Below are 14,793 nucleotides of genomic sequence, written 5' to 3'. Positions count from 1 at the left end.
AGTTAGGACCCTTTTTGGTTCCAGGTAGAACTCATTTTGGTTCCATGCAGAACCCTGGGTTTTGCATGGAGCCCAAAAGGGTTTTACCTGCAACCAAAAGGGTCCTTCAAAGAGTGAACAGCCAAAGAACCCTTGGTAGCAGCTTTTTTTCTAAGAGTGTATGATGATGTGATCACAGTACAAAGTCAAGCCTGGTGGTCAGGATGGTTAAAAACCAGAGCTTTCTAAACCATTTATTTGAGCTCAATACAGTGTGACAGTCTACATGGAGCGATTAGACAAGCCAGTATTGCAAGGCGAGGCACATCGAGATATAATTTTCACAGGATAAACATAGATTTAACATTTCAATTGCTTTCTGTAATTACATGGCCAATTATAACTCCATCTCTCCCATTGATAGAAAAGCTATTACATGAGTGAATTTGAGACGGGGGAACAAAAACAATGTCAGTCAAAATCCTTCCCACAGCCAATACAAAAGCTGTTTTATTTGGAGCCACTCCAAAGGTTATATGCATGGCACAGTTTAGACTTTTCTTCTGAAAGTTGAAAATTGAACTTTGACATGTACACAACATTCCTTCCACACAACTGTATTAGCGTTTGATAGAGCAGTATATATATGAAAGTACATTTGGGATACCTCCTTAAGTTTCCCAAATCTCTCAAGTATCTCTAGCCACTCCAATTATTACATTACACTTGTAACTTTTTGGGGCTTGTTCTGCCCTCTTCACAGGAAGACAACAACCCCCCTCTCTGTTTCCAGACCTGTGTTTCTCACCCCCAGCCTTTCCCACGTTGGGCCTTGGTTTTTAAACTGAAATGGTCAACACACGCAGACAGTGTGGTGAAGAAGGCGCAACAGCACCTCTTCAACCTCAGCAGGCTAAAGAAATGTGGCGTAACCCCTAAAACCCTCGCAAACTTTTACAGATGCACAATTGAGAGCATTCTGTCAGGCTGTATCACTGCCTGGTACGGCAACTGCACCAACCAAACCTGCAAAGCTCTCCTGAGGGTGATGCAGTCTGCCCAACGCATCACCGGGGGCAAACTTCCCACCCTCCTGGACACCTACAGCACCCGATACCATAGGAATGACATCAACCACCCGAGCCACTGCCTGTTCACCCCACAATCATCCAGAAGGCGAGGTAAGTACAGGTACATCAAAGCTGGGGCCAAGAGACTGAAAAACAGCTTCTATCTCAAGGTTATCAGACTGCAAAACAGCCATCACTAACACATCAGAGACTGCTGCCTATAGACATAGATTAGGAATCACTGGCCACTTTTAGAAATGGATCACTAGCCACTTTAACAATGTTTCCGTGTCTTGCATTACTCATCTCATATGTATAAACTGTACTTCTATACTATTCTACGGTATCTTAGTCACTTTAATTGTGTGTAAATATTGCATCACCCCTCTCATATGTATATACTGTATTATACTATGCCACTATCTTAGTCCAATGTCGCTCTGACATACACTACCGTTCAAAAGTTTGGGGTCACTTAGAAATGTCCTTGTTTTTGAAAGAAAAGCAAATTTTTTGGTCCATTAAAATAACATCAAATTGATCAGAAATACAGTGTAGACATCGTTAATGTTGTAAATGACTATTGTAGTTGGAAACGGCAGATTTTTTATGGAATATCTACAAAGGCGTACAGAGGCCCATTATCAGCAACCTTCACTCCTGTGTTCCAATGACACGTTGTATTAACTAATCCAAGTTTATCATTTTAAAAGGCTAATTGATCATTAGAAAACCTTTTTGCAATTATGTTAGCACAGCTGAAAACTGTTGTTCTGATTAAATAAGCAATAAAACTGGCCTTCTTTAGACTAGTTGAGAATCTGGAGCATCAGCATTTGTGGGTTCGATTACAGGCTTAAAATGGCCAGAAACAAAGACCTTTCTTCTTAAACTCATCAGTCTATTCTTGTTCTGAGAAATGAAGGCTATTCCATGCGAGAAATTGCCAAAACTGAAGATCTCGTACAACGCTGTGTACTACTCCCTTCACAGAACAGCGCAAACTGGCTCTAACCAGAATAGAAAGAGGAGTGGGAGGCCAAGGTGCACAACCAAGCAAGACGACAATTACATTAGAGTGTCTAGTTTGAGAAACAGAGTACTCAACTGGCAGCTTCATTAAATAGTACCCGCAAAACATCAGTCTCAACGTCAACAGTGAAGAGGCGACTCTGGGATGCTAGCCTTCTAGGCAGAGTTGCAAAGAAAAAGCCATATCTCAGACTGGCCAATAAAAAGAAAAGATTAAAATGGGCAAAAGAACACTGGACAGTGGACAGAGGAACTCTGCCTAGAAGGAAAGCATCCTGGAGTCGCCTCTTCGCTGTCATTAACTCCACACAGCTAACAAAAAGTTACAGATGTTGGATCTTCATTTGATCACTCTTTTGTTGCTGAGAATTTTCCTGCACCACAGAAAATGCAGATTACGATGTACATAAATTCACTGAAAACCTGCACTTACACACAGTAACAGTATTGCACTTTTCATGCATCCTACTTTTGTCCAGCTAATCGCCTAACCACCGATCAAGCAACATTATGGACTAAACCTTCAAATCCCGTTCTGCAGGATTATTTTTGCTCAGACAAATACTGGTCAAATTAAGATCCAACATCTGTACAGGATAACTGGTTTGTGTTCATTAGGGCATACAATTAAAAGTGCTTTAAAGCGTTTTGCGTTTTAAATCTGCATTTCTCATTGAACAAGCCCAAATTGTTGCTCTTTGTTTCAGACTGTTTTCTTCCATTTGGTGCCTAATGAACACAACCCTGTTATTATAGCTTCTAAGAACATGCTAATGAGTGTGTCACTCAGGTTCAGGATATATGCAACAGCTGTTGTATGAATGAATGAATAAGTGTGTTAGATGTAACATATGTTACTGTTGCAGGTGTGACTAATGTGACACACGGTACAGGTGGCGGCTCACTCTAGAAGGATATGTCACAGTGTCACCTCGATGTCATCGTTTACAGTGTCTGTCGACAGCACTGGCTTGTGAAGAGAGTGTGTGTGTGTGTGTGTGCGCGCCATTTAGAACATTGAAGGAGCCACTAATCTGTAACAGTGATAGATAAACCAGACTACAGTCGGTGACGTCGCCATAATATAAATCAAAACATACGCCAAATGTGGTTGAGCTAGTGGTCTGGTTGGCTAATAGTTTTGTCAAAGAATGGCTGGATTGCATTTGGTTCGCCAAGCCACAAGCATATAGAAGTTTAGATGTATGAAAAGGAAACAATCATGTTTATTAGGTCACAAGGTAGGTAGCAAAACATTTTGCAATGGGAAAATGAAAACCAGCGTTTCTTATTGAAGTGCAGGTAGTGCCTCACCTGTGTTCTTCCGTTTTGTGCTTAATGAACACAACCATGACTTAGTGTGTAGGGGCTAACTATACCTGTGCCAGGTGACCTCAGGGTCGGGGGATCCCGATGTGACGCAGGTGAAAGTCACTGACTCCTGGTAATCAGCTGTGGCATTGAATGACTGCTGTAGCATCGACAGCACAGGAGGAACTATGGGAACAAGACAAAAGGTTACAGTAAGTGATAAGGAGAACTTCACCAAATTACACATAGGAGAGCAAAACAGCGGCAGTGAAACAATATGCACACAGGAAATTAGCACTGTAACCTTCCCCACCCCCTCTTCAAATTAAGATTGTTGCGACATAAGAACAATACAGATCAACACGAATGCCCGCCGTTGCACAGTGGTTGTGCAGAGAGTGCTCATCCTATTGCCTCTGACCATAGAATATCAGCCACATTTTTTTCCCAATTTCCAAAAGATTCTACATGTTGATTTGCCACCGTTCATCAACACCAAGTGATTTACCGTGCACGGTCAATGTTTATGTTGGACTGTCTTGTCCTTAATAGAGGGGAAATGGGGACACTGTAGTGTCACTGTGCAGTCTTCCAAGGGACAGGTAGACAGGTAACCAGGCTAGCAATGGTAGCTAGCATTTAGCCTGTCATCCTAGCTAGTTAACCAGGCTAACATTGAGCTAGCATTTAGCCAGTCATCCTAGCCTAGCTGGTTAATCAAGCTAATAGTGGTAGCTAGCATGTGTAGCAAGTCAACCAAGCTTAACTGTTTATTCAGGCTAACAGCAATAACTAGAATTTAGGCTGTTGTCCTAGCCCTAACTGGTTAGCCTGTATGAAAGCAGTAGCTGTATTCTTCCCTATTGAACCTGAACTCTGTGTGTAGCCAGAACACCCCCCCCCCCAGGGCAAATTAGTTTGTAAATGCTGGATCTCTATGGCAAGACACATCATTCACCCAAGTTTTGTCCCAAGCTCGTGGTGTCCGAGCTAGTGTTGTCCGAGATATTGCGTGTGATTAACGTATGTATGAATGAACGGAGACAGATCCATCGTGGGGGACAATTACCTAAGGAACGATAAGAAAAAGACAGAGCAAAACATCGACGAGAAGTTGTCTTCCACACACATATACAGATGGATTTTGAGGTCTTACTGTCCATTACGTAGCCAATGAAATGTGTCACTGCCATACTGCCATGCAATCAACATGAGCTGTCATCTCACAGCAGTGAAAGGAGAGCCATCCCAGACTGCTGGCTGATAGTCAGCTTACTGACAGGCCGGTGACAGCTCTATATTACAACTCTGTTTATCTGTTCTCACTCGGACTGCACAGTCCATTTCTCTGTCTACTCTCAATCACTCTCTGTATGTCTCTCGCTCTCTCAAACAGTTGCACATGTGAACATACGCACCTGCGCCTAAACAGACACACATACACACGCATGCATGCACACACACAACCCCCCACACACATCCGCACACTTCAACTTTCTCACTCATCATTATTCACAATTCACTCAGGGTTATCTGTAATCATGGTATCATCCACATTAATGTAGACGTGTTTAGAAACATTCTATTCTTATTTACAATAAAAAGAAATGTACCATTAACTTCAATTGGGAACAAAATTATCTAAAACACAACCAAAATGAACTGAAAATGCATCCAACAAATTTGTAGTCACAAGCTTGACATAGTGATTGAGTGCTTGGAATATGGGACCAAATACTATACTTGTGACTACTTTATGTACAAGAATCTATAGGGGTGTCAATAATTTGGACCTCTAGCTTTTTGAGAAAAAAGTATTACTTGTTAAACAAAACCTCTTTCTCTAAGCAATTGTATTAGTATATATGTATATAAAATAGCATAACTCAGTATTTGAATCATTATTGCTCATCTTTATCAAGGGACCCCACTGTATATGAATATAAAAACGTTTCAAGCTTCAGGCTATTGAAACGACCAAGCAATATCAATAGCATGTGTTTTATTCTGTACTACTGTGCCCCAGGTTGAGCTGAGACAGAATGTCTCTCTCTCAGACAAGATAAGACATTGATTTGCTTGCCAATCGAACACCATTCTCTCAAGTCCCTGATCCGATACAGTCCATTCCCAAATCAGTGAGCCTCATTGAAAACAGCTGAGTTAATGGGAGACCCATGCTAGGCACAGAGACATCAAAAGAGCAAATCAGCAACACACTAAGTAGCCGAGATAATACATGTTTAATCTCCTTTATCATTTCAATTTCAAAGACTTGGAGAAGAAGAACGGTTGAGAGATATATGGGGGGGAAACTCATGCTCCCTTGTGCACACAAACATATGGCAATAGACCAAAAATGCACAAAAATGCACACATTTGCATGCACACATGCACAAGCACGCACGCACACACTAACACATATAAATTAACTAATTCATTTTTTGATCATGCAGTGTAATTGACTGTAATCAATCACCAAAAAAATGGTTCAAAAATCTACCTAAATCAAACTTATTTCTGAAGGTCGTCTGAACAATGATGAGTTTGAAAAGGCTACAACTCCATTTGCATTTAAAAGTTGCTTCAATTGGAAACGTTGAGGAAAGGACAGGTGTAGCTGATGGGTATCAGCCTCAAATGACTCAGCCTCTTCACCGGCAACGTTTTCTTTTCAGCCAGCCAATCAGAAGAGGAGGAGGACACCCTGCTGAGTTGACCCCTATCCACTAGCCAATCAGCGGGAGGCTAGCCCTCTGCCACTTCCTCCTCTATCTCTCGCTTTGATGATAATGTCGGAGTCTGAGATGGAAGGGTACGCTAGACTAGCCACACTGTCTGCATGATAATGTCAATGCTAATACTAATCAAAAACATTGTAGCCGTATCGCAGTTTACTCCATTATAGACCAACTCTGTACTGACTGACAAACTGACTGATGCAATGATTCCCCCCTCAACTAAACTTCTAACTATGTTTTACATTTACATTTAAGTCATTTAGCAGACGCTCTTATCCAGAGCGACTTACAAATTGGTGCATTCACCTTATGATATCCAGTGGAACAACCACTTTACAATAGTGCATCTAAATCTTTTAAGGGGGGGGGGGGGGTTAGAAGGATTACTTTATCCTATCCTATTTTACACGACTAGTTGGTTGAATCTATAGTTTCATATATAATTCTGAGGCTTGGGGAAAATTATACACACTTTGGAACAAGCTGTGTTACAGACTGAGTAAAACACACAAATGACTACACTTCAAAGTCCAGAAGGACCTTGTATTTATCTTACTTGGGGCCCTACTTTGAGTGTTTCTTTCTTTAGTGTTTCACTTATTGTCTCCTAAGATCTAGTTCACTTCTTAGGGCACGAATGACTATACTTCAAATTCCATTAGGACCACATATAGTATCTATGCTTCTTAGGAGGGCCTTACTTTGGGCTCTTTAGAGGGGTTTCCTTCCCTCCGTTCTACTTAGTGTTCCCCTCCTTAGGTTAGTCTTAGTCTCTCCTTATTTCCTCCCTCTAAGAAAGCTCCCACTGGGCACACCATCTTTTTTTAACGTGGATAATTTTTGGTTGAGACCTTGATAAATGAGATTACAACCTATATTCCCCTTCTCAAAAAGTTTGTTGAATTTTCCAATGTGTTCTCACTATGCTTTCAACCATCTAAAAGCACATCCACATTCTAAAATGGAATAACGTCAGATTTTTGGTTTAGTTGTCACCTAAATGTATATCACTGCACTTTCAACCGTTTAAAAGCACAGCAAAGTTCAAATGGGTATACAATGTCAGACATTTTGTTAATTTATACAACAGATGAATGTGATTTCACTGTGCTTTATCTAATAGCAGAACCAAATGACCTGTATTGCAGTTGAGATTACATTACATGATCAATGCCAATCGAAATTCTGAGTACAGTATTACAGCAATTGTGAAGATCACCACAGACCTGCGATGAGCTATGCACGCTTTCTATGATTACACAAGAAATTATTTATAATAACATTAACTAGGTTTCCATCCAATTGGCGAGAGATTTTCATGCAAATATTCTAAAATCTGCATAAAAACAATGTGCAAATGTTCCCACTAGAGATGTGTTTCCATCAAATTGACTTGTTGCTTATAAAGTGCGTGATGACGTAGTGTACATAAAAATTACTTTTGCGGTTAGGTTCCCAAGTATCAAATGAAAAAAGACTATTTAAACGGGATTCTAGCGCAGTTTGTAGAGAAGAGTATTAGGTCTAAGTGAAGAGAAAAAAATAAAGGGTGGTGGTACTGTTTTTGCAAGGATAGTATGTTAACTTGAAATACTTCGAGAATAAAGTGGCAATATTTTGAGAATAAAGTGCCAATATTTTGAAAATAGAGTAGCAATACATCAATAATATATTGGCAACATTTTGTGAATAAAGTCACAGTTATAATTCAAGATTAAAGTATGGGTTTTTGCTGATTAATTCCATGCCTCCTTGGTTCCCTGATGCTGTTCTTTGAAATGCCTGAGTTAGATGACTGGTGAAACTATACTTTAGAAAAGGCTTTAGTAAAAAGGAAATCCTTGCTCTTTTAGAACATAATATGCATATTATTATAAGAATAAGGACCTGGAAGAGGTTGTGCCACAGATTGGGTATTTTCAGAAGGAGGAACCACACAAACTAGGATGAGATATTTCATCCAAGTCGATGTGGTTACATCCAGTGCACTCGGAAAGTATTCAGACCATTTCCATTTTTTGTTACGTTACAGCCTTATTCTAAAATGGATTAAATAATGTTTTCCCTAATCAATGTACACACAATACCCCATAATGACAAAGCAAAAACAAGTATTACAAATAAAAAGCAGATACCTTATTTACATGTATTCAGACCCATTGCTATGAGACTCGAAATTGAGCGCAGGTGCGTCCTGTTTCCATTGATCATCCTTTAGATGTTTCTACAGCTAGATTGGAGTCCACCTGTGTTAAAGTAAATTGATTGGACATGATTTAGAAAGGCACAGACCTGTCTATATAAGGTCCCACAGTTGACCGCGCATGTCAGAGCAAAAACCAAGCCATGAGGTCAAAGGAATTGTCCTTAGAGCTCCGAGACAGGATTGTGTCAAGGCACAGATCTGGGGAAGGGTACCAAAAAATTTGGAACCACCTAGAGCTGGCCGCCTGGCCAAACTGAGCAGGGTGGCTTGGTCAGGGTGGCGACCAAGAACCTGATGATTACTCTGACAGAGCTCCAGAGTTCCTCTGTGGAGATGGGAGGACCTTCCAGAATGACAACCATCTATGCAGCACTCCACCAATCAGGCCTTTATGGTAGAGTTGCCAGGTGGAAGCCACTCCTCAGTAAAAGGCACATGACAGCCCACTAGAGTTTGCAAAAAGGCACCTAAATACTCTCAGACCATGAGAAACAAGATTCTCTGGTCTGATGAAACCAAATGTGAACTCTGGAGGAAACCTGGCACCATCCATATGGTGAAGCGTGGTGGTGGCAGCATCATGCTGTGGGGATGTTTTTCAGCAGAAGGGACTGGGAGACTAGTCAGGATTAAGGGAAAGATTAACAGAGAAAAGTACAGCGAGATCCTTGATGAAAACCTGCTCTAGAGAGCTCAGGACCTCAGACTGGGGCGAAGTTCCACCTTCCAACAGGACAATGACCCTAAGCACACAGCCAAGACAACGCAGGAGTGGCTTCGGGACAAGTCTCAATGTCCTTGAGTGGCCCATCTAGAGCCCGGACTTCAACCCGTTCGAACATTACTGGAGAGACCTGAAAATACCTGTGCAGCAACGCTCCTCATCCAACCTGGCAGAGCTTGAGAGGATCTGTAGAGAAGAATGTGAGAAACTCCCCAAATACAGGTGTGCAAAGCTTGTAGCGTCATATCCAAGAAGACTCAAAGCTGTAATCGCTGCCAAAGGCACTCAAGGGTCTGAATACTTATGTAAATGTGATCTTTTTTAAATGTATTTTTAAAATTTGCTAACATTTCTAAAAGCCTATTTTTTGCTTTGTCATCATGGGGTATTGTATGTAGATTGATGAGGAAAAAAAATCTATTTAATACATTTTACAATAAGGCTGTAAATGTAACAAAATGTGAAATTTATAGACGGGTGGATTGTGTGTACAGTCGTGACCAACAGTTTTGAGAATGACACAAATATTAATTTTCACAAAGTCTGCTGCCTCAGTTTGTATGATGGCAATTTGCATATACTCCAGAATGTTATGAAGAGTGATCAGATGAATTGCAATCAATTGCAAAGTCCCTCTTTGTCATGCAAATGAACTGAATCACAAAAAAACATTTCCACTGCATTTCAGCCCTGCCAATAAAGGACCAGCTGACATCATGTCAGTGATTCTCTCGTTAACACAGGTGTGAGTGTGTTGTTTGGGGCATCCGGAAAAAAGCTTGTCCGGAGAAGACAAGGTGAGCGCTACCATCAGTCCTGTGTCATGCCAACAGTAAAGCATCCTGACACCATTCATGTGTGGGGTTGCTTCTCAGCTAAGGGAGTGGGCTCACTCACAATTTTGCCTAAGAACACAGCCATGAATAAAGAATGGTACCAACACATCCTCCGAGAGCAACTTCTCCAAACCATCCAGGAACAGTTTGGTGACGAACAATGCCTTTTCCAGCATGATGGAGCAACTTGCCATAAGGCAAAAGTGATAACTAAGTGGCTCTGGGAACAAAACATTGATATTTTGGGTCCATGGCCAGAAAACTCCCCGGACCTTAATCCCATTGAGAACTTGTGGTCAAATCCTCAAGAGGCAGATAGACAAACAAAAACCCACAAATTCTGACAAACTCCAAGCATTGATTATGCAAGAATGGGCTGCCATCAGTCAGGATGTGGCCCAGAAGTTGATTGACAGCATGCCAGGGCAGATTGCAGAGGTCTTTAAAAAGAAGGGACAACACTGCAAATATTGACTCTTTGCATCAACTTCATGTAATTGTCAATAAAAGCCCTTGAAACTTATGAAATGCATGTAATTATACTTCAGTATTCCATAGTAACATCTGGCAAAAATATCTAAAGACACTGAAGCAGCAAACTTTGTGGAAATTAATATTTGTGTCTTTCTCAAAACTTTTGGCCTCGACTGTATATGCAGGTGTGTGTGTGGGCGGTAAAAACAAATTGCCTCCAATCTAATCAATCTACCCAGGCTATTGTTATTTTTTTCTGATTGTGGATATTACATTGAAAATCTGACATTGTTTTAACCTCTTGACGGTCGCCTAGGATAGGGGGCGCTACAGCGATTTTTGAAAGAAATACGTGCCCATTTTAAACAGCCTCCTACTCAAACTCAGAAGCTAGGATATGCATATAATTAATAGTTGTGGATAGAAAACACCCGAAAGTTTCTAAAACGGTTTGAATGGTGTCTGTGAGTATAACAGAACTCATATGGCAGTCAAAACCCCAAGACAGATCGTAACAGGATGTGGAATTCTGAATTGCGGACTCAACTTCATCACTTTGCCTATAAATCACACCGTGAGCTATGGTTCATTGAGCACTTCCTATGACTTCCACTTGATGTCCCCAGTCTTTACAAAGTGGTTTGAGTCTTTTACTGTGAAAACTGACTGAATGAGAGGCTGTTGATCTTGGTCACATGGGGAGGGTCGTTACTATTATGACGCGGGTGCCCCTGGCTACCCTCCCCTTTCGAAACGTTTTGAAAGACAATGCAGCCGTCCCCCTTGAATATTATTGGAGCTCTGGTTGAAAAAGGCCCTAAAGATTTATGTTATACAACGTTTGACATGTTTGAACGAAATTAAATATATTTTTTTAGCATTTTGGTGAGAGAGAAGTCCCGCGGACGACGGTACATTTGGAGCAGCCTTCAGAACGCACTAACAACAAGAAGCTATTGGGACATAAAGGACTAACTTTTTTGAACGAAAATACATTTTTTGTGGACCTGGGAATCCCTGGAAGTGCCTTCTGATGAAGATAATCAAAGGTAAGGGATTATTTACAATAGTATACAAGAGTAGATTTGATATGCGATTGTTCCAAGATGGCGCTGACCTGTAACGGTAGCCTATTTTTCTGAGTATCGCATCCCCTTTTATCGCAAAGTGTGATTACCCAGTAAAGTTATTTTTAAATCTGGCATTGCGGGTGCTTTCACGAGATGTTAATCTATAATTCTTAGAATGACAATATTACATTTTAACCTGTTATGGCTAGGGCGCAGTATTTTCACGGCTGGATAAAAAACGTACCCGATTTAATCTGGTTACTACTCCTGCCCAGTAACTAGAATATGCATATAATTATTGGCTTTGGATAGAACACACTCCAAAGTTTCTAAAACTGTTTGAATGGTGTCTGTGAGTATAACTGAACTCATATGGCAGGCAAAAACCTGAGAAGATTTCATGCAGGAAGTGGCCTGTCTGACAAGGTGTCGTTCTTCTTGTCTCTGTTTATTGAAGAGTGAGGATCTTAGCTGTCCCGTGACACTTCCTACGGCTGCCATAGGCTCTCAGAAGGCGGCAAGAATACTGAATCGTGGCTTTGCAGGCTCTGGCTGAAAAAAAGTAGCGCGTTTGGGTAGTGGCTGGTTACAGTACTGTGAGACTCAGGCTCGTGCCCGCGTCGACCGAAAGCTTTGTTTTCTTTCCTCTGTTTAGCTAAATGGACATTCCCGGTCGGAATATTATCGCTTTTTTACGAGAAAAATGGCATAAAAATGGATTGTAAACAGCGGTTGACATGCTTCAAAGTACGGTAATGGAATATTTAGATTTTTTTTGTCACGAATTGCGCCATGCACACGACCCTGATTTACCATTTCGGATAGTGTCTGGGACGCACGAACAAAACGCCGCTATTCGGATATAACGATGGATTATTTTGGACCAAACCAACATTTGTTATTGAAGTAGCAGTCCTGGGAGTGCATTCTGACGAAGACAACAAAAGGTAATCAAACTTTTATAATAGTAAATCTGATATTGGTGAGTGCTAAACTTGCCGGGTGTCTAAATAGCTAGCCCGTGATGGCTGGGCTATGTACTTAGAATATTGCAAAATGTGCTTTCACCAAAAAGCTATTTTAAAATCGGACATAGAGTGCATAGAGGAGTTCTGTATCTATAATTCTTAAAATAATTGTTATGCTTTTTGTGAACGTTTATCGTGAGTAATTTAGTAAATTGTTAGCAAATTCCTCCGGAAGTTTGCGGGGGGTATGCTAGTTCTGAACGTCACATGCTAATGTAAAAAGCTGTTTTTTGATATAAATATGAACTTGATTGAACAAAACATGCATGTATTGTATAACATAATGTCCTAGGTGTGTCATCTGATGAAGATCATCAAAGGTTAGTGCTGCATTTAGCTGTCTTCTGGGTTTTTGTGACATTATATGCTAGCTTGAAAAATGGGTGTCTGATTATTTCTGGCTTGGTATTCTGCTGACATAATCTAATGTTTTGCTTTCGCTGTAAAGCCTTTTTGAAATTGGACAGTGTGGTTAGATAAAGGAGAGTCTTGTCTTTAAAATGCTGTGAAATAGTCATATGTTTGAAAAATTGAAGTTTTTGTATTTTTGAGGAATTTGTAATTCGCGCCACGCCTATCATTGGATATTGGAGCAGGTGTTCCGCTAGCGGAACGTCTAGATGTAAGAGGTTAAAAATGTTTTCGAATAGTAATTTAGTAAATTGTAGCGCTGTTTCACCGGATGCATTTGAGGGAAAATAGTTAGTCAACGTCACGCGCCGATGTAAAATGCTGTTTTTATATATAAATGTGAACTTTATCGAACAAAATAATGCATGTATTGTGTAACATGATGTCCTAGGAGTGTCATCTGATGAAGATTGTCAAAGGTTAGTGCTGCATTTAGCTGTTTTTTGGTTATTTGTGATGCATGTGGTTGGTCGGAAAATGGCTATGTGAATACTTTGACGATATACTCCTCTAACATTATCTAATGTTTTGCTTTTGCTGTAAAGCCTTTTTGAAATCGGACAACGTGGTTCGATTCAGGAGAGGTGTATCTATAAAACGATATAAAATCGTCCTATATTTGAAAAAAAAAAGACATTTTTCTATTGTTCGGTTATGAATATGGCGAAATGATTTTAAGCTGGATGTTGATTCCGCATACGGGACGGAGAACTTCAAGATTAAAGGTACAAATGCAAAATATTTCATATAAGGTTTGTTTTTTTGTGACATAATCCTGTGGTTGAAATTTCACCCTTAAATCAACAATTTCCGTTGGTGGCAGTGAAAGATGGCGGACTGAAGTTGGCGGTGCAGAATGCCTTGTGAAAAAGCTTAGAAATGAATGTCCCTAAACTGACCAAATAATAATACTTTTACGCTGATCTGCTCACTCGTGAGCAACAACATCAAAACTGGAAAATAACTCAAACCAACTTGTTAGGCTGGAGAATTTTATCGACAAACACTACCAACGCAGTCAGAACATGGCGGAGGGTAAACACGTAAGGAATGGAGAACCAACTTCTAAAACAAAAAAATGCAATAAGAGACTCTTCGATTGACACAGATTACATATTTTCACCACCACGGTAAGCGTGGAAATCAAACTGCTAAAATCTCAAATTTATAAATTAGGCGTACCTGAGTTAGTCCTTAAAGATACATGAGGTGAAGAAGAGCCTTGAAATGAGTGATGAGAAAGCCGCGACACTGGAAAAGGAAACTGAAAAGCTGAATGGTACAGTCAATGTTATTGAAGCTGACTTTAACGAACTTAAGAGAGAACAATTTGTTGAGTGAATCCCTACTTGATATAAAGTTGAAGTCGGAAGTTTACATACACCTTAGCCAAGTACATTTATGCAAAATGTTTTTAACAATTCCTGACATTTAATCTGAGTAAAAATTCCCTGTTTTAGGTCAGTTAGGATCACCACTTTATTTGAATGTGAAATGTCAGAATAATAGTATAGTAGAGAGTGATTTTTTTCAACTTTTATTTCAACACATTCCCAGTGGGTCAGAAGTTTTGATACACTCAATTAGTATTTGGTAGCATTGCCTTTAAACTGTTTAACTTCGGTCAAATGTTTTTGGAGCAGTAGCCTTCCACAAGCTTCCCACAATAAGTTGGGTGAATTTTGGCCCATTCCTCCTGACAGAGCTGGTGTAACTGCGTCCGGTTTGTAGGCCTCCTTGTTCGCACACACTTTTTCAGTTCTGCCCACAAATTTTCTGTAGGATTGAGGTCAGGGCTTTGTGAGGGCCACTCCAATACCTTGACTTTGTTGTCCTTAAGCAATTTTGCCACAACTTTGGAAGTATGCTTGTGGTCATTGTCCATTTGGAAGACCCATTTACAATCAAACT

At 40.3% G+C, this 14,793-nt stretch overlaps 1 protein-coding gene across 2 annotated transcripts in view; it reads right to left on the bottom strand.

Moving 5' to 3' along the window:
* ncam2a (neural cell adhesion molecule 2a) overlaps window positions 1-14,793 on the bottom strand; it is a 433,491-nt gene that overhangs the window by 93,867 nt on the left and 324,831 nt on the right. For both annotated transcript variants that reach the window (XM_014151337.3, XM_014151338.3), the window contains exon 6: window positions 3,461-3,578. In XM_014151337.3, the coding sequence (XP_014006812.3) occupies window positions 3,461-3,578 (118 nt within the window). The remainder of the gene's footprint in view (window positions 1-3,460; window positions 3,579-14,793) is intronic.

The sequence above is a fragment of the Salmo salar genome, chromosome 17 (genome assembly GCF_965601325.2).
Source record: "Salmo salar chromosome 17, fSalSal1, whole genome shotgun sequence".
Lineage (NCBI taxonomy): Eukaryota > Metazoa > Chordata > Actinopteri > Salmoniformes > Salmonidae > Salmo > Salmo salar.
The sequence above is the reverse complement of the archived record's forward strand: the minus strand, read 5'-3'. Positions and strand labels throughout refer to the sequence as shown.